This window comes from Lonchura striata, chromosome 3 (genome assembly GCF_050655825.1).
Source record: "Lonchura striata isolate lonStrDom1 chromosome 3, ASM5065582v1, whole genome shotgun sequence".
NCBI lineage: Eukaryota > Metazoa > Chordata > Aves > Passeriformes > Estrildidae > Lonchura > Lonchura striata.
The window spans coordinates 7,758,763-7,779,466 of record NC_140705.1 but is presented as its reverse complement, the minus strand read 5'-3'; the positions used below and the strand labels follow the sequence as shown (position 1 = coordinate 7,779,466).

The window sequence follows — 20,704 nt, the reverse complement described above, 5'->3', positions numbered from 1 at the left end:
AGTGCCTTTGAGAACTTGGAGAGAGGAGAACAAAACCAGGAAAGGTTTCCTCATTTTTCTTTCCCTAGCCTTGGAGGTTTAGAGAAACGTGACTTATCTATAAATAAGGGGAATGTATAAATAAAAAAACAGTTTCCAAACCTGAGCCTAAAACTGATCTCAGTGTTGCTTTCCATTGACAGATAACAAATATGCTCCTGCAGTCACTCTCAATGGGTTCATCTTTATTCTTGGAGGAGCTTATGCACGAGCAACCACCATCTATGACCCAGAGAAAGGCAATATTAAAGCAGGTCCCAACATGAACCACTCCAGGCAGTTCTGCAGGTGAGAAAAAACATTAAAATGGAATTACCGGTGCCTTAAAATTTTCTGTTGATAAATAAGCTACTACAAGTGAAGGGGAGAGGGGAAGGGAGGTGTGAACCATCTGGGGCTTTTCCTCATCTCTTTTCTGTACGTGCTCAGGCACACAGCATTTCCCAAAGTGTACATTCAGCAGTCTGCTATGGCTCACGTGCCTCCTCACATTCAGGCACGATGGATCATGGGGTGGGATGTGAGTTGGGCTCCTCCAGTGATTACAGGAATGCTGTTCTCAGTTTGCCATGTGCAACTAGAGGATGATAAATACCTTCTGTAGGAGAGACCACCATAATGTGGAATGTTTTTGCTAACCAGCTAAAAGGTCCTTGAAAGAAAAAAGAACACTGAGTAAGCACCACACACCAATATTAATTACTATTATTTATTAGGTGCTTGTGATTGCTTTTCGAGCTCCCTTCCCTGATCGTGGTCACAAGTTGAACCAATTTCACCAATTGTCTGACAAAAATAGAACTTGGCAGCCATTGCAGTACTGGCAGCACTTAAAGGCCTTTTAAATAGTTTTACATGGCTGCTACTGAAAGACAGGCTTGTTTTGCACTGTGCACAGCCAGCCCTTCACAGAGCAGATCCCCAGGCTGGGGAAGGGCTGAGCTGCTGCTTTCCTGGAAAAGCCACAGCTGCTCTCTAGACACTGCACAGGCACCAGGTGAGGGTTTGTTATCCATGTCTGACGCAGCAGCACCCTGAGGCACTGGGCCAAGCAGGGTGGAGGGGATGTGCCAGGCACTGTCCTGACAAAACACTGCCTGGGGTGCCAGGCAGAGCAGCAGTGGGCAGCAGCAATGGGCAGCAGCAGGGCCACATCTTCCAAATACTCAGCCAACTGCACCTTGCTCCAGGGGTGTCCCTGGCCCCCATCCTACTGTTGGAAAACACCTCCATATTTTAACTTGGATTTAGCCTTTCACTTCAGTGCACATAAGAAAATGCCTTTTAAGAAATCATGCTCAGTTTTTCTCTTTTTGCTGTTTTTTTTTTCTCATTTTCACCTTTTTCCCCTTCCTTTTATTAATTTAAGAGGCACCCTCTCTTGGCTGCTGGAGCAGATACTGCTGTAAGGAGAGGGGTCAGAGCACCAGCTGTGTCCCCAGCCAGCTCCATCCCCGTGGCTGCTGTCCTGTTCCCCTGCTAAGGACACATCCTCCCAGGCCCTGCACTCCAGCAGGAGGCAAAGCAGTATGAGGAGTGCAGTGCTCAGGCAGCATATAATGATATTTTTCTCCTGAAAACCAGAAATAACAGGCACAATACCACTCAGTACTAGAGCTCTAAGCTGTAAAATGAAACATGAGGGATTTGGACATTTGATATGTTCCTCCGTCTTCCCATCCATCGTAGAGAGGGATGAGCTGCTCTTTGAACATCTTGGGTTTGTAAAAAGTAACAAGAATCTGCTAAATATACAAGAGAAATCGTATGGCTGATTTCAACTGTTGGCTTAGCACCTCACCTGAACTTGCCAGGGTTTCTAAGATGAAGGGATGCTTTGCTCTGTACCCTGCAGAACAGAATGACCAAGGAAAGTGAACCAGTGACCTAACTATTCCTTAGTGCTTAGGCACCATAATAATGGTCTTTGTTTAAGTAGAATTTGCCACCCGTCCATAAAAAGTAACTTCAAACTTTTAAATTACATTTCTTTCTAATGCCTAAAGCCATGGTGGTCAGGAAATTTATATTTATAGTGTAATGGTCACCAAAAAAAAATACATATAATTGGAAGCAAAAAAGGCACTATTTCAAAGATTGTTGAATGCACTGGGAAACAGTCAAGGAAAAATATTTCAGCCTAAAGACATGTAAAGCCTATGACAAAACCTATATAAATCAGTGTGTGTGGAAATCAGCAATAACAAATAGGTTAAAAGCCTGTGCTGCTACAGGAGGCTGAGGGAACCAGTGCTGAGGGCTAATGGGAGTAAAAACAAAGGCACTTAAAAACTTTGGGGATGAAATTTGTAGTTTGAATCAGCTATAAAGCCACTGCTGATGAGACTGATGAGGTAGTAAAATTGGGTAGGTGTTTCTCATCTGTATCTGAAGGGAACAGGGAGGTTTGGTTCCGTGTTCTGCTGTGAGGAACCAAAACCAGTTACTGTTGGCAGCAAGGAAAGATGGGAATGCTGAAATTATACTCTCAGATCCAGCAACCCAGTTATCTTAGACACAGGTGTCTTTAGAGACTTCATTGAGAAGCTGATTGAACCACTAATGTTGATTTTTAATAACTTTTCAAGTTGAGGATGGATCAGGGCACTGCCAGAGTGTTTCTGTACTTTGAAAAGGTGAAAAGGAGAATTTCAGTGCAGCAATTAATTTTGCAAAGTGCCAGCATCAAGGTAAGTGGTTTCACTTAGCCTCATGTTGGTCCTCTGCGAAATACCAGAGTAGTTAATTTGGGATTTCATCAACAAATTACTAGATGCTAATAAAATAATGAAGATCAATCAATGCACTTTTCTGGAAAATGAAGCTTGTTAAACCACCCTGTTGTCATAGACTCATTCAGGTTTGAAAAGACCTCTAAGGTCCTCGAATCCAGGCATAAACCTGACACTGCCAAGTCCACCAAAGGTGTTGAGAAGCCTGGTTCTTTGTTTTGGTTTGTAATGCAACACGCCTGACTGCTAAAGACAACTGTGATGTTGTAATATACTGCAATTTCTCCAAGGTATTTGGCTAGCATTATATGGAATTAACAAGGCACATGGTAGAGAGATTAAATCTGCTTCACTGACAGATCTCAAAATGTAGTTGTTAATGAGAAGGTATCATTCAGCAAGGCCACTGGCAGCAAGCATTTCTTCTTCTCCAATGCTATTTAATACATCTACCAACAATCCAGGTAATAGAAAATCTCTCCTGATAAGGCTGCAGGGGGCTTAACACTGGGTACAAAATATTACAGAATGAGCTATTTTATCAGTTCCCTGAATATCTCAGTTGAACTGTCTCAAGCCAGCAGTGGTATTTTAAATACAAAGACATGGAGCAAGCACACTTATAGCAGCCCTGCTCCCTTAGAAAGTCAGGCTCTCAAAGGAGGACATAAACGAGATCACTCAGAGCAACACAACATGAGCTCACATCACAATAATCTGGATGGAAGGTCAGTGCAATACTGGGGATATAAAACATGCCCCAATACCAAAATGAAAACGAGCTGAAGCTGGGTAGAGCAAGTGCTGCCACATACAGCACTGGGAGACGAGTGAGGATCCTGGGTCCTGCATCAACATGTGAAAATATCAGCAGAAGGTCAAAGGGAAGCTGCCAAAAAGACCCCAGATTGCAAATCAAACCTTTGACATGAAACTAAAGGAGTTTATCAAAGAAAGGCTGAGAGGTGACTTGATCACTGGGAGCAAATGTTAAAGCTTTCAGTCTCACAGACAAAGGTGTAGCAGGTTACAAGGGCTGGAAAGTCAAGTTACAGGACTCGTAAGTGAAGCACTTTTCCAACAGCAAGGATAATTAAACAGAGAAGTAGCAAGGGAGGGGGTGAACTCACCAGCACTCGCTGTTTTTAAGAGGAGATTAGATACGTTTCCAGGAGAGATGCTGCCTGGGGAAATGTCCGTGGCCTGCGTATACACAAGCTCAGATTAACTAAGCACAGAGGTCCCTTCTGACCTTAGCCTGTGAATCTATAAATTCCTCATTCCACTCATTAGCATGGATCACAAAAAGCATGGTTTAAAAGCAGCAACATAAACAACTTAAAAATTAACTGCATGCTATTGATCTCCTCTCACCAGGAATCACTCAATACTGAATTTGCTGGGAAAAATCTTGACCGCATCACTTTCATTTTTATCTGCTTTGTTTCTACATGTTAGTGATGAGGGAGCATGATAGCTTTGAGCAGAGGGAAAAGAAATGTGTGTGACATTCCCTGCCTGTGAAAAATTAAAGGTCCATTCAAATGGTTTTAATATCAAGTTAAATTACTTTTAATGAAAAATGAAAAATAAATGGTTCGGGTCTCCAGCTCACAATCAACAGAAGAGCAAATTGAGGATCATTTTCAGATTAAGCCCAGCCTGATGGAAGTCAATAAGAAATTCATGCTGATGTAGAATTAACCCTTTGAATGATGGTGCCAAATGGGAAAAGAGCTGTGATAGGCCTGAAGCATTTTAAAATTCACTGAAAGGTTGACCACCTTCCACACAACAGGTGAGGGAAATATTTGATATTTCCCAAACATCAGGCAAGTGTGAGCTTTTTGCCACGCACCCTTTCTCAGTTTGGCAGCCCCTGTTTATTTGCAGGGTCTTGAGATGGTGGATAGCAGCCAGCAGGAAGGAAAAGCCAGAATGAGATGATGACACCTCACTCTGCCAGACACCTCCCTCCAAAAAGACTTGCAGATATCCCTCCCCTTCAGCATGGCAAGGCCTCCCTTTGCAGGTGGGAGTTCTCCCTCCCTTCAGTGCCCTTCAAGGGCTTATTTTTCCACAAGTGAAAAGAATACCAAATGCATTCCTGTGCATGATTAAAAATTCCATATTCTGCTTGCTTAGAATGCAGGCAGCGTGCAAACAGGCTTGTGCTACAGAGAGCCTCCACGGGGCAACAGCAGCAGCATGGTGGTGCCAGCAATAATTCCAGAGAAGCTAATTTAGTACCAACAATTCCCAACAGACACCAGAAAAGCATTTTCTTCCTCCTCCTCTGACTGCTAACCAGTAAGATTTATTAGATGGTTCTGCTGAATGGAAATCCTTAATAAAACTTTGACTCGGGCTGAACAGCAGAAAACCAGGGTCAGTGTGGGGATTATTTTACACATACACACACACCCCACCCCCACCTCTTCTTTTCAAGTAAGGCCTTGTTTTTGAACAGCAAAGCACGATGCCTCCTGACCTGCCAGGCATTGCTGACCTACAGCACCAGCTACAGACTCCCCAGGCTGGCTCTTTTCTGCCTTGCAAAGCTCATGGTAACTCCAGGAGCACTGGAAGGGATTGAAGTACAGCTTGTCTGGATGGATGTTCCCAGGTGCAGCTATTATGGAACAGGTTTCCTCAATGGCCATGTGCTTCCCAAACCTACAGGCAGGAAGGTTGGTGTGTTCAGCCAGCAGCTTTTGCAGCTAGAGGTGTTTGTAGTCCAGAAGGGAAAATCAAAACTTTCCAGTCTGTCTGGAAGGAGACATGGTGTGGGGCTCTGCTCCACAGACAGCAGTGAGAACTGCTGCACCAGACTAACCTACCAGGCAGTAATTTCTGTAGGAGTTGATGACATGAAGGACTGTGGTGGGCATTAAAGCATAACTGATATAGACAGAGCACTCAGGCCATTACTGATGTGCTGTGGACTGTGGAGTAAAACACTGCTGGTTTTCAGCAACAAGTAACGATGCCACGTGATGGTTTTGGATCATTAGCGAGGGAAAGTGCTCGTGGAGTAGGGGAGAATATAACTGGAGCTTGGCCAGAACACCCACACTAATAATCCCATTCCAGGAAGGGGCATGATATCCTCCTAATTGGCCATGACTAATCTGGACCCTCATTTATCCATCTCATTGTAAAGATGACACTTCTGGCAGCGTGACACGGCCACCCGAGCTCGAGCCTTGTGCGGCACAACAACCTTGGCTGCCAGCGCGGCCGCTCAGCGCCGGGGGCTGTCGGCACGGCCACCAAACCGGGACAGCGCTTTGTCCCTGGCTGCCACCACCCACGGACACAGGGCCAGCAATGCCTCCTGCTCCAGCACCACAAACCACCCTGCAGGTGTCTCAGAAAGTCCCAGGTTTAACAGAAAGCCTGAGAGGCACCTGCAGCTCTGCCTGGCACTGCCCAGAGCCACACCCTGCAGGGGCTGGGACCCTGGAGGCTTCCCTGGCCTTGACACCAGCTCCATCCAGTTGATGAGCATCCTGGAATTACAGAATATCCTGAGTTGGAAAGGTTACACAAGGATCATCCTACACAGGGCAACACCAAAAATCCCACCAGCATCATTAAATTCTACCTCCAGTAAAGCCCTCCTAAATCTTAGGAAATTTGTCCACTAATAAATGCAGGGATCTTTTTTTTTTCCTTTTAAGCAGATCCTTCATCAACCTAACTGATACTCAGTAATGTTCATGGAACTGCTCCCAATAAATGTGTGCTTCTGCATGCATAGCCAGAAATGAGGAGGGAGAAGAACATTGTTTGAGGCTCAGAAGGTACTAAGCTTCAGGCAGTCAAAACAGTACACTAATTCAGCCATTTCAAATCTTTTGCAACCCTGAGAGTTAAAAGACAGAATTTTTAACAATTATGTGTTAACATTTCCTGATGGGGCTGATGTGATATTCAGGACTGAGCAGGAAATTTTAAAGCAGTAATAAAATTAACATTTCTTGTAGTCCCACTGCTTGATGATATGTCCAGCATGTCATTGGGAGAGATAAGTGCTAGAGCAAGAGCACCCCACGTTCACCTCTCAAACATACAGAAAAAAAGACAGTAACATCCTCTGCTTCCAAATCTTTTTGCCCATCAGGAGACTTCCATCTTCTCACTCTACTCAGCTCTTGTCAGGCAGCACTTCTGGTTCCCACAGTTCAAAAAAGGCACAGATATACTGCAGAGGGTCCAGAGGAGGGTTGGGAAGATGTTCAAAGGGCTAGAGAGCCTGCCTGATGAGGGAAGACTGAAAGTCTTTTCTCCCTGGAAAGAGATGGCTCAGGGGACCCTCGCCGAGTATTCTAGCACTAAAAGAGCAGCCACAGGGAGGATGGAAGCTCTCTCTTGACAAGGAGAGCTTGGGGAGAAGACAATGGGACAAGAGGTAAAAGCTGTACAAAGAGAGGCTTCATCGTGATGCAAGAATTTCTTATAGTCAGATCAGTGTTTCGCTGGAACAACCTCCCCAGGGATGTGGTGGAGTCCCCATCACCAAATGTTTTCAGGATGTGATTGGACAGGATGCAAAATGACATCTGCTGTCCCTTTCCCACAAAGGTTGGACCAGATGATCTTTCAAGGTCCTTTCCTGCCTGGGCTGTTCTTGGATATTTTGGTTCAGTGATTCAGTTTGTCCTTCAACAGGCAGCTGTCAGAGAGGGGCCTTCTCTGCCATTTGATCAGCCTGGGAAAGGACTGAAAGGTGGATAGGCAGGGAAGAGATTTAAAGGGTGTTTAGATTACACAAGCACACAGGTCATGGACAGTCAGGTCCCCACTAGCCCTTGGCACACCTCAGCCTCATTGGGATTTTCCCAGGAGTGTGATCCAGAGCTTCATGGAGGTCAGCAGATGGATCAGACGACCCATGGTAGTGTCAGGGGACAGTTGCAGCATGATCCTCTGGCACTGAGCATTGCTTGGGAAATGAAGGATGCCGAGGCACTTCAGGAGAATCTGTCATAGAGCAGGAGAAGCCTCTCTAGTGAACAGCAGTAATTACCTGCAGAGTAGAAAGCTGGGTCATTCATTAGCCTGCACGGTAATAATTTGCTGAATCTCATTTTTCTTTGAAGGAGTGGCTAAAGGGATCTGGATTTGGATGCCCATTACCTTCTCCCCAGGCATTCTACTGGAGAGGTGGAGGTCTGGCTGCTCCACAGCCAGGGAAGTCTCTGCCCCAGAGCCATCAGGGTTTGTGTCCCTGCAGCAAGGCTCTGGCACAGAACTTCCTTCCTTCCTTCTCAGGCTCTGACAGCCTGTAATCATTTTATCTCTCTGGATTAATGGCACCAAGCAATAAACTTGCATCCTAATTATTGTAATTATTTCTTTCTTTGTATGTCAGCCTTAGTAACGATGTTTTTACAGCTGATAGGATGGAAGGGAGGGGAGAAACGAAATATTGTCACAGTAAAGAAGAAAGAGAAATGAGCATACTCCTTTCTACTCACTTTTCTTAAGGTTTTAGAACCCACTTGAGTTTTCTGTTCTCTCAGGTCCCAGAAATTAACAGTGATTATCCTAATACTACAAAGTAGCAGCAATTTAGGATTAAATTCCTAATTATCTTAAGCACCTACCTGCCACTTTAGCCCCAGAGATGGCTGAATGTCTCCAGAGTTCTCTGTTCATATGAGGACCCACTGTGTGCTCAGAACTGCCTATTTCTTCATGGCAGGAGCAGCTCACTGCTTTGCTTAACCACAGGCATGGCTCACAAGTGTTATGCCAAGTCTCATCTATGGGAATTGCATATGGAGGGAGCAGAAGTTGCTCTAATCACCATTTAAAATTCATACTGTCTTGCAGAGGGTGGAATTCAGCATCCATTTCTTCCCCACTGTATTTAGCACCATGATGGGAAGGTACAGCACTGAGCTGCTTGTCCCAGGTGCTGGGCAGGGATTCTTTCCAGGGCTGCAGCCCAGGTTCCAGAGAACAAAGGCAATACTTGCCCACTTGCTGTAACCCCAAATCCAGAGCATGGGCTGGGGAGGAGCCCAGAACAGATCATTTTGAGAAGGTTTCCTTGGCTGCTCAGCTGCTCTGCGGTGGCAGCAGCTCTGGCTCAGAGTAGTTCCTACTAAACATGCCACAGAGAAGATTTCACTAGAAGGAATGTGGGTGGCTAAGATGCGACACAAGAATTTGTAAAGCACCCATGTCCCTGTTTAGAGACCTAACCTGAGATGCCAGATTTCAGCTGTGCAGCACAGAGCAAGGAAGGGCTGGTGGCTGCTTGGTTCCTGTTCCTATGGTCACCTGTAGAGACTTCCCTCTGGCTATTCCATTCTTCCCATCCAGATCAAAAGCTCCATGCAGAGGAATTTCATCAGTTAACCAGCAGTGAGTGGTAGACCAGCCCTGTACATCAGTGGTGACTGAGGACTGAGGTCCTCTGTACTGGTCTGAGGTGCTGCCATCTACGCCAGCATGTCCACACCAGTAAATTAAAGCTAAGGCCAGCAGACCTTGACCATCAGCACTGATGGAACCAGCCCCAGTCTCCATGCTCCACACTAATACTTGTTTCAATTGCCCATTATTGATAGTTCTAGGGGATCTTCTGGAGTTCATTTCCTTTTTCCCACTTAACCAAACATAACTGATAACCCATTTAATTTTTATTTCCTTTTTTGCACCAAGCATTGTGTAGGAGTACTGCTTTATTTAGTAATCAGGATTTCATTAGAGAACCAAGGCAGCAGAACTGCTTTGTACCACAGTCCATCTCTGGCATTAGGCCTTCTTCCACATCCCAAACCATATCCCAAACAAATAAGCTTCCATCTTCTTCAACTTCACAAGCCAGGAAAGGAAAAAAAAAATAAAGGGGGGGGGGGGGGGGGGAGTGAAACAAAACCAGCAACCACTACCCAAGAGCCTCATTTCTCAACTCTCATTCTGCTCATTTCAATGGCCCTTCCACCACATCAGGAGCCTGGGATGGGGCAATCCTTCCTTCTCCTCAGGCCAGATTTTGCAAGCTGAAATTCCCAGCCTGCCTAAAGAGTAACTTGTTCCTGTCCAGAGATGGGCTTTCCACCGCTCAGCAAATATCCTAAGTCCAAAACTGTTGTTTAATTAGCACATTTCTCTGATTTACTGGGTCAGCTGGTCCTGCCACCTCTGCCTCCTCCTGGGTGTAGGGACTGAGCCTTGGCAGGAGTTCCTGCTGGGCAGTGCCTCTCTGCCACCAGCTCTGGCTCCTTTGGAGGTGAGCTCCTTCTCTTTCAAAGACATCTTTCAGGATGTCACTTGCTTTACTCAAGTCCCTGTTTCTCCCTGACGTTTGAAAAATAATTACCCGTGGTTCAGTAAGTTCATTAGCAAACTCCCTCAGGAGCCTGGGCTATGCATCATCCAACCCTGCTGATTTGTGGATAGGCTCTAATCAAATGTTTCAAGTCTCCCTCTCCTTCCTCCTCCTTTCAGATTAACAGTTATTTTGACAAGATTCTCATTATTTCCTATTTCCTGGCGGTACCCAGAGACTAGGCTTATTTGAGTCCTCACTGTTGTCATTGTGAGTTTATTTTTAACCTCAGGCTCTGCTTCTCCACAAGGACATCAGAGTCTTGTGTTCTTCAGAAGCACGTGGCATTGTCGGTGCCATTTTAGTCTCAGCTCATCCTATGTCTTCCAGCGCTCTCTGGCTTTTGCCTTTATCACTTTTTATCTTTCCTCTTCCCAGTACTTCAAAATTAGCCAGACAAAATTACTTTGTTTTTACCAAGCCTAAAAGATCACTAAACTTTTCCACCTTGTTAGATATAGGCCATCTTCTTGGTTGCCATTAGTTTCTCATCTTCCCCTCTTGTTCTCCCTGCTCTCCTTTCCAGGTACAAACTCTCCAAGTCTTCCTTTTCCTTCCCAAAGCAATCATTCATCAGTTGCTCTCCAAATGGACCCAGCTGCCAGAAAAGCCACTGCCAATCCCATCCCATCCAGATTAACATCTTTAACTTAGAAGGCAAATTTGGGCTTCCTGTCAGATGAAAACCAGACAGCCCCAATTTTGGGTTCCCCCCACACAGTGTGAAGGCAGCACAGATCACACGGCAGGCCCTGCACTGGCTTTTCCCACCCAGCTGCCTCTGCCATGCTCTGTCATTTCCAAATGCACACATGGGAGCCCAGCCCCATCTTCATCATGTCCTGCCATGTGCACCACTGCTCAAGAGGCCAAGACATGAAGTGAAAGGAAGGGGAAGAGATGAGACCAAGGGGCAATTTTTTCTTTCAAATATCTTCCGTACCTGGGCACCTTCCCTCTTACCAGGAGCCTATGGACCATGGGATTATCTCAGCTGCAGTATTCTTGATTTACACAAGGTACCTGAAGTCAAACACTTTCACTTTAGCAAAGCAGTAGGGTCTTTTGTGTTTAGATGCCAATAAAAGAGCTGCCCTGTCATTCTCTTAGCTGCACAGCCACAACCATCAGGTCTGTGTGCCCCAGATCTGCTTTCCCATGCACAACTCTGGGGTGCACAAGGACAAAGTCAGTGGGATCTCCAGGACCCCATGCCAGGACACAGCCATGGAAGAGGCTGAAGCAACAGAATATTCTTGAAGATTTTTACCCCTCATTTTGTAGCATTCATTAACAATTAAAGAAGTGACTTGAAGCAAGAGCTTATTCCAGCTGAGGTGGTGGGAACCCCAATTGCTTGAATTGGTTTTGCATGTGCAAAGTATTACAGGGACACACCACCCTGCTGCTTTTGCTGCAGATCCCATGTGTGGGCTGAAGAAGGATCTTCCTTGGACTTTCATCTGTTGTTAACATTAGAGACAACAGTTACCTACCTGGCAGGAACACAAAAAGGATTAATTTTGGGGAGAGAGAAAGGGAGAGAGAAGAGAAAGGCCCACACAGCTTTATACCGATAAGAACAAAAGGTGTATTCATTGTTTGCCCATTGTTATAAAAGACTGGGTTTGTTTTAAGCCTAAGAAAAAAACTGCTCAGTAAGACAACTAACTCTAAATTTTCTTTTTTTGAAAAACACAGTGCTGTGGTTCTGGATGGAAAAATCTATGCTACTGGTGGGATCGTCAGCAGCGAAGGACCTGCCCTGGGAAACATGGAAGCCTATGACCCTAAAACAAACACGTGGACACTTCTACCAAATATGCCCTGCCCCGTTTTCCGACACGGCTGCGTAGCAATCAAAAAGTACATTCAGAGCGGCTGATGTTCCCCAGGAGTTGGATGGAGAACTGTTTGTACCTGCTGAAAGCAGGCAGTAAGAATACTATTACTTACAGGAACAAAAGCAGCAAAGCCAGCCAGTGAACATATTGCTCTAAAGTCTTGAATAGTGTCTACATTGAATGTAGAAAAATCATCCTCACCTTTTGGTGAACAAGGAGCAGAGAGCTCCGTGCTATGTAAGATATTGTAACTTAATAATGCAAGGGTGTCACTAGATGTTATAGTGGCACTTGTTCTGGACATCGGCTTTTGGTCAACCCAGGTGCAATAGAATTTCTCATATTTTTTAAGCTGGGAAAGAGAGGAAGAAATAATCTGCATTTTACTTTAGAGCTCAAGCTTGATTCTTGAAATAACCATGCAGATTAGTTTTACTATTACACTTTAGGCATCAATCGATTTGAAAGGTCAAAGTGTCCTTACCACTTTGATTCCTACATTTCTTTCTAATACATGCTTTTCAATACCAATGACTGAGAAAAATTTTATGTGACAGATGGCTTATGTTGATGTCAGTCTTCCATCAGATCAAACAAATACTTCAGTTCTCTAGAGAAGAGCCCAAAAGCAGGTGGGGTGAGGTGGGGACTAGGGAGAAGAACAGCCATTGGTAATAAATTCCATGTAAAATGATAAACAAAAGGTCTGTTGGGCTGGATGAGTTTGTGCTCCTGGTGATTCTCCTGTGGGCACATGTGGCTGTGCCCACGGTGGGGGGTGGGGGTCTCTGAACCTTTTCTGCTGATGCACTTGGCAGTGCTCGATTCCCGCAGTGCAAAATGGAAATGGTTTGGATGCCAGAGGCCTTCTCCTGATAAACCCACTCTTCATTCTGGCAGGAATCACAGTAAAATGCACAGCGTAGTGTGGGTTTGCCACGTGTCCATCAAACACAGAAGATGCCTCCTGTGGCTACGCGCTCAGTTTTGGCTCTCAACCAAAATTCCTTACGTCGGGATATACGCCACTCTCTTTTGTGTAAAGGCTGAGAAGTTTTTTTATTTTACTTTATTTTTCAAGTTCCTTCTCTAGGTGTGGAAGCCTTATACTTCTTATTTACAGATTTTAAACACATGAGTTTGAAGCCCATAGTAGAAAAATGCATAGACTTAAGCCCAGTGTAAGAGACTTCAAATTATTATTATGTAGAGTTGTAAGTATATGCACAGCACAGGGGTTATATTTTTATATATATTAAAATATTGTCTATCCAGAGAGCATTGTGACGTGGAAATTCTTTATAAATTTATACATAAAAGGAACAAATGGGAGATGGACTGGGTAACATAGAGGGGGCAGGGGAAAGAATCTTAAAATTCAGCAGTAGAAAGTAACCCCAAGCTAAGGATTGTCTGGTTTCCTTCCAAGTAGAGGGAAAAAAAGTTGCCATACTTGCCTTTGCAGACTCAAATCCCAAATGCCATACCAGTAGTTCAAGAAGGAGTGGCCTGTACAGGGTGTGGGTGAGATCTTGCATTCAATATCTAGTTGAATTTCATACCAAATACAGTAGCCTTTTTATATGGAGGGAGGTCTGCCTACAGCTTTGGGGAAATCAATGCAGATGTTTAGCTAATCATCTTATTTTATTAATAACCATTTATAAAATAAAGAAAAAAAACAAAGACATTTGTATCTTGCAGTATTTAAAGAAAATGTGCTCAAATCAGCTGAGTCAAGCTATAGGGTGACTCAAGCCTCTCATTTTGACAGTGAGGTTCCAGCCTTTGTTATGCAGTTGTTTTATTTATTCTTTAAAGAAAAATAATAAGCACAACAAAATTATATACTAGTATGTCATTTAAAGTATTTATGTCAAACAGGGTGCAAGTGTGAACCTAAAGATTGGAGCACAAGTTTCTAACTGCCTGGGGCAGGACTAATTTTAGTGTTGGTGTGTGTCTACCTCCAAAGGAGGTGCTACCTGTCAACAAGACTGAAACACATTTGACATTTTCAATTTAGCTTATTTCTTCATTTCTCACACTGGAACAAAACTGGCTATTATTTCTGTGAATAATATTAAAAACAGGGTTATCTGTAATGGTATTGTATATAGTTTATGTTTACTGTTAAGTTCTTGTTATATTATAATAAATATATTTATAGATCTAGATTCAGCATCCAGATTGGATTAATTTTGTCATGATTGATCAAGGAAAAACACCGCACAAATGGGGACTTCATGTTTCATCCAAGCCAGGGATGAAAATGTATTCATTCCATCTAGTTTCTGTTGCAAATCCAAAAATTTATTGCTAAGACTTAAACACTCGAACTTGCAAAGTGCTTTAATTCTCATTTCAGAAAAAATCTCTTAGAAGTAATTTTCAATTTTATTCAGAAGAACTTTCTTGCTCATCTATTTTCCCAAATGTACTATTAAGTAAAGAACAGAAGGGCTCAAGATAGTTTAGGAAATGATCTTGAAAAAAAAAAAAACCCTGATAAACAGCTTTTTTACTTTATATTTTAAAATTAAAGCAAAAATTTGTGCTGCACTGCTGCTGCGATGTCTAAAAGATGAAAGCTGCATTTGCCCCATGGTCAAAATTCCTTATCCAGTGTGGGAGCTCGGTACCTCACTGGATACGTCGTTCTGAGAGCAATTCCATGCAACCGTTCATGGCCTCTTTGATGTTGCATTAGGGTGTCATCTGCTAGTTGTAAAACTGGATCTGGAACAAAGATGAGCCAAATGTAACTAGTCTCAAATACCACCACAGTGGAACATTTCAGCCGGATCTGAGGAGGTAATTTCTGTTCTGCACATTAACAGAAAGAGCCTAACATTTATTGAAATTGTCTCCAGTTCTTACAGAGTATTTAAGAGCGTGAACTGCAGTTTTTAAACGTTTTAGTTTAGGCTTAGTGGCTGAGGTTGAACAGCCTGTGAAAATTACTAAAAGCCTTGCAATTCAGTATTATAAAACCATGCTGCAATAATCCAGACCAAGTGGGGTGAGTTGCCAACCTTTCATCAAGGCTCTGCACGGATCTCTTACTCAGCACTAGTCAATAATACTTGGTAGGATGAACAAGACACAGACTATTTACTTTACTTGTATGTAGAAGTCATTTTACTTCCCTTCTGGGAAGTTGGCTGAGTGCTTTTGCCAAATGAATCATATGCACATATCTGCTCAGAGATTTTTCTTCTTAAAATCTTTAAGAAATTCAGGGCGGATAGACTGGCTCAGCAACCTGATAAAAACTCTTTTGCTCACTGGTGTGACTCTCCCCTGGCCCATCTGGGAAGGAGAGTGATCTCCAAACGGGGCTGTTCACTGCATTCAGGTAATCCCCCACCCTTGACAATTTACACAAGTCATCCCCTTTCTCCCGTTGTTTCATCTAGCAGCAAACACACTATACTAATAAAACCTCAGCAACCCCATCTTTTAATTAACTGCAGGTAGGTGTTAAGGCTGAGCTTAGCACAGAGTAACTGCAGCAGCTAATTAAGAGCGCTGGGTACACTCCAGCTTGCCCTTGGAGGGGTCCAGGCAAACGGAGCCGCCGCGTTCTGCAGCTGCGGGGATTAGCCAGGAGAGCAGCTGCTCCTGCCCGGCTCCAGCAGCACAAATCTGTTTAATCAGCAGAGATGGAACAGGCACAAGTGGCTTCAGGTACTCGACCACCCTCCCAGCTTCTCGTGAAGAATTTGTCTGGAAAAAAGCAAACAGATCCCAAAGCTTTTCTCTGCTGTTTCCAATGCAAGGGCATGGTCTCAGAACCACACTGCTGCTCTGTCCCCACTGAAAAAAGGTGATGTGGTGTAATGTAATATTAAATAAAACTACACACAGCCAGGACTTGGCAGGCTGCAACCTGTGCCAGGTCTGTAAGAAGACACCGACTCTGTATCTACTTGGACATTTTTAACTTGTCATACTAATACAAGCCTTTTAAATTGGATGAGACCCTTAAGCTCACCCCTTAATGCCTTCTTTCCCATTTTAAGTCAGCTCAAAAACAGGAGCTGAAGGGTGCTTTCAGCTGAGGTAGAGATGCCTGCAGGTACATGAAGGCAGCACCAAGTTCCCATCATCAGCGAGTGTTCTGGGTTGATAACTTTAGACTGCAGAAAAGGCCAGAAAGAAAACGGTCTGGAGGGAAGCAGATGGATGCATCCCAGGCACGGTGTTCCCATCACTCGTTACATTGAACTGGACAGCAATACCAGAACAGAAACACCGTTTTTCCTCCAAAAAGCCAAGCTGTTTGAGGCATGATTAAACACTTGCTGAGGTTAGAATTCATGAGAGCAGGAGCTGACATTGTGGGCTCCTCAGCCGAGCTCTGGAAGCCTGAAAACAAAAACCAAAGTGGCAGACTACCGTGAAAAACAATTCTCCCTTTGCTGGTCACCAGTGTTTTTTCTTTTGATAACACACATTACTTTCAGGAAGTCCTGTTTAGCTAGCAGATTTCTTACAGAGTAATAAATTCCAATTTTCTTTATCTAAACAAATTCTGCTTCAGTTGGCAGCAGCTTTACACACAGAATTAAGTGTTTTGGCTCCGTTACTACCTGGGAGAAGAAAGCTCCAGTGGTGCCATCAAGTCATATCTGTCTCTACATTTTTCATTAGTGGTGGGCTGTACAGTAAAGGTTTGATTTGAAAGGCGTCCTGCTTTTAATTTCATAATCTGTTGGTTTTGAGCAGTGTTCTTTCTTCCTCGGGAGTTCATACATGCCCCAGATCTTACACAGCAAGATTCATACTGGCAAAATACAGTATCAAACCTTGGCTGTTGTCCAGCATCAGTGACTTTTTCCTATGTTTTTGTGGCTAAAGAGCAGACAGCTACCTCAAGTCACCTGTGACATTCCTACAGAAGGATCAGCTTCCCACTTCATTAAAATACAATACAATGTTAATAAAAAATAGGTCTTACAGGTAGAAATGAGCCAATCCCTCTCCACATCTTGGGAACTTAAGCAGACTAATTTCTGATGCAATGTCCCTGTGCTGATGGACAGCATCCAAATAAGCATCAGGCTGTTGAAGAGGGGACACACCAAATGCTCTAAGAGTATCCTGAGCCTGTTGCTCCACCAGAATCACTGTCCTTCTACCACAAAAACAATAATCAGCTCTCAAAAAGCAAACCTGAACTGCCAAACCCACTGGAATTTTGGTGCTGTTTCCATTAAAAGAGATAATCTTTTAATAAGTTATATATTTTTGTGTCCAGTGAAAGCAGTGCTCCATTACTTGTTACATCAATTTCAATTTTACCTGTTCCAATTTAGGCCCAGCTTTTCTGCAAATTCCCTCTTTATGTACTTGAACATTTCAGGCTGAGAAAGCTGAGGCTGTTGAGCCTAGAGAAGACTACACTGGCACCTCACAGCAACATTCCAGTAACTGAAGAGGGCCTAGAGGGAATCCAGAGAGGCACTGTTTGACAGGAACTGTTGAAAGGAAGGAGATTTAGGTTAGATTTTGGGAAGAAATTCTTTCCTGTGAGGGTGGTGAGACACTGGCACAGGATGCCCAGGGATGTTGTGGCTACCCCAACACTGGCATCGTTCAAAGGCAGGTTTGATAAGGCCTTGAGCAACCTGGTCTAGCTGCAGGTGTCCCTGCCCATGGCAGGGGATTTGGACTAGATGATCTTTAAGGTCCCTTTAATCCCGAATATTCTCCGATTCTATCATAAAAATGCCACACATAGCCTTTCTGGGGAAAATTAAAGTGGAAATGTGGCAGCTTAGGAATGGCTCATATTTCTGTTTACTGCTTGGCAAGAGGTAGCCCCTATGGAGATCAATACATCCAGACCACTTACTACCTGGAGAGAATATGAGACTTTCCCAACTGGATAAGGGGCTTTTAATTCCAGAGGTAACCTAACACTCAACTATCTCCAGAAAGCCCAGAAGTCTCTGCCCTGCTGACATTCATTTTTAATAACATGTGGGTATTTCAGAGAGTGCTGATAATGTGACAATTACCAAAGGATGAGTGAAATGACTGGGTAATTATAGGGCATTCACCTGACATCAAGCCCAAGTAAAAATGGAAAGATGATATCTAACTAAAGTGATCATGAATCAAAGGGATAAGAAGAAATACCATGATTTTCTAGAAAATTGGCTGTATCACACAAAGCTGATCTCATTCTCTGACAGGATTACACATTTGATTGATAAGGTAATAGATTTTCAACAGCATGTGACAAAACACTTCAGCTTCCTCATGGTACAGTACTCAGACAGCAATTATTAAATGGGCTAAGAAAAGGCAGATTAATTGAGGAATATCTAATCTGCTCGAATAATTCTCAATTTGGTACTATCAGAGTGTTTCTAATGGGGGAATCCTCTTCTCCCAAAGTTCTTGAAGGAAAATGTTGACATAAATCACTAGTCACAGACCTGTGGAAAAGGAGATTAGCTGGGGGAAAGATAATAAGGCCTGAACAAGTCATACATATGGTGCTGGCTCTTCTGGCTGGCTGGGACCCATAAAACTTCTTTTCATAAAGTTAAGCAGGACCTCAGAGAGGTGGGAATGGGGAACATTGACATTCAGGATGGAGAACTGCATCATGAAAAGCTTCAAGTCTGAGAAGAGACAAACAACAAGAGTTTCTAGCCCAATTCCATGGTATAAAATGCCTAAATTGATCTTTAGATGTGCAAAAAGGGGGACAGGGAATAGGAATCAGTGATTTTTGCCTCTGTAAATGGCACTGGTGGGATCTATGCTGGAATACCACATCAATTTCCTCTGTGAACAAATGTTTTAGAAGATGTTGAAAAATTGACCTACTGTAGAATAAAGCCACAAAATGGACTTAAAGGCTGGAGAAAATGCAGTGAGAGCCATAAAAAGCTTGTTCTTCAGCAAAAAGAAGATGGAGAGGCTACTTGATCACAGTGCATTAGTGTCTTCATGGGGGGGAAAAACAGGTATGAATAGTCTAAAACACCAAGAGACAAAAAGAGCCTGGAAGTGAAGCTGGGCCAGAACAAATGAGGAATGAGGCACGTGTTTCTACCCACGAGTTTTAACTACTCCATGAAAAGTTCAGAGAGCAGGGCAGATGTACTCTGCAGACTAAATGCCTTCCCCAAAAACAGCTAAACCATTCAGATATCAGCAGGCCCTGGGCATGCAGGAGATTAAATCATACGTGCCACAGCATCCAATTCAACAAACCAGTGTTTTCTGCTGGCATTATTCCCTGTGAATAAACCCAAATTTTTGTTAACAAATTGCTGAACATTTAAATCATCATTAGATGTCAGCTAATTTCCATTTCCACAATTTATTCTCATGCATTGACAAGATTAACAGTGTAAAATTTATGCTCAGCTTGTGCTTTCGTGGCTGTCCTCTGAATCTTGTGAAAAGGAACCTTTTTAAAAAAAGCTTTTTTCCTGCTGGACAAGCTTTAGATTTTACAGCAAGGCTCTGAAGCAGCCTAGCCCCAGTATAAAGGTGAGACATTAATTTTATACCAGTTAAATCTCCAATGCTTCATGAAAATGTAGTCTTACATGCTTTTATTTATGATACTTCAAATATCTAGAGAAAACTAATTTATTACAAACCTGATGCTAGCCACACACAACATGTGACTATCCATGTTACATTTCCTTTATCACACTAAACTTTTTGTAATGTCACAGAGAATACAGTGGGCAGCACTTCAAAACTTATGTCAGAATTATGTTCATTAGAAACCTAAAATGTATTAGCAATTTGTCCTTTCCTATCACCAAAATCAGGTATCGCTGTTCTTCCAGGCAGTCTCCACACAGAAGGGATTCTACAAGGTGTAGCAAACTCAGCAGAATACCAGATCTTTACAACAAAATTGTAGCTGGGGCTTTCACAAACTGGTTCTTAGCTAAAACATAATTTTCTTTTCCTTCTACAGCAGAAAGATTCCTTCTTAGAAAACCAATTGAGTCCAAATTTAATGTATTTTCTAAGATGCATAAATCCTCTATATTATGCTTCACTCCCTTTGATGAATAAATATTTCAAAGGGAGTCCTTTTGAAACTTGACTTTAAGTCTTTCCTTCCTCCCAGTGCAGAGTCCCAAAGTGAACAGGTCGTCTTCCACAAACCCCTACTTTCACATAGACACAGTCGAGCATTTCTGGGTTATGGCACAAATCAGATTTTACACCAGTGCAAAATGGTTTTTCACATGTCCACAACAAAACCAGGATGACAAAATGGTGTGAGCACTCCCAGAGCCACCAAGGGACAGACCTGTACATTTCTCACACCTACTCTGAAAAAATCCAGATTGCTGGAGGACAGAAGCAAACCCAGCAAACCAGAGGAGTCCAGCACAACAGAACCAGCCCCACTTCATCTGTTGGCCAACACGTCCTGAGGGCTGCATCACCAACACCCCAAACATGGAGCTTGAACAACCTCAGCCCCAGCCTGCTCCACCCCTGGATGTTGAGGAGCCTCTGACCACCACTTCGTTTGCACCTCAGTCTTGAAAGCGGCACTACTGCACACCAGCATTCCAGACCAACCACAATGCAAATGGCCACGCTAACATCCCACTAAAAGTTATTAATCCATTTCAAATCTTAGCTGCTTATCATACTTTTAAAGGGAAAGGATTTTTCCTGATATAAAGGTATAGTGTAACTCAAATGCAATTCTAAAATAAATGGAATTTCACAGTAGTCAC

At 43.4% G+C, this 20,704-nt stretch overlaps 1 protein-coding gene across 7 annotated transcripts in view; it reads left to right on the top strand.

The window, feature by feature from the left end:
* Nucleotides 1–14,140, top strand: part of KLHL29 (kelch like family member 29) — a 387,294-nt gene extending 373,154 nt beyond the window's left edge. For 6 of the 7 annotated variants that reach the window (XM_077782446.2, XM_085576261.1, XM_085576262.1 and 3 more), the window contains 2 exons: nt 183–327; nt 11,821–14,140. In XM_077782446.2, coding sequence (XP_077638572.1) covers nt 183–327; nt 11,821–12,004 — 329 coding nt within the window. In that variant the 3' untranslated portion in view covers nt 12,005–14,140. The remainder of the gene's footprint in view (nt 1–182; nt 328–11,820) is intronic. The other variant, XM_085576259.1, reaches the window with a different exon arrangement.
* Nucleotides 14,141–20,704: the final 6,564 nt, after the last annotated feature.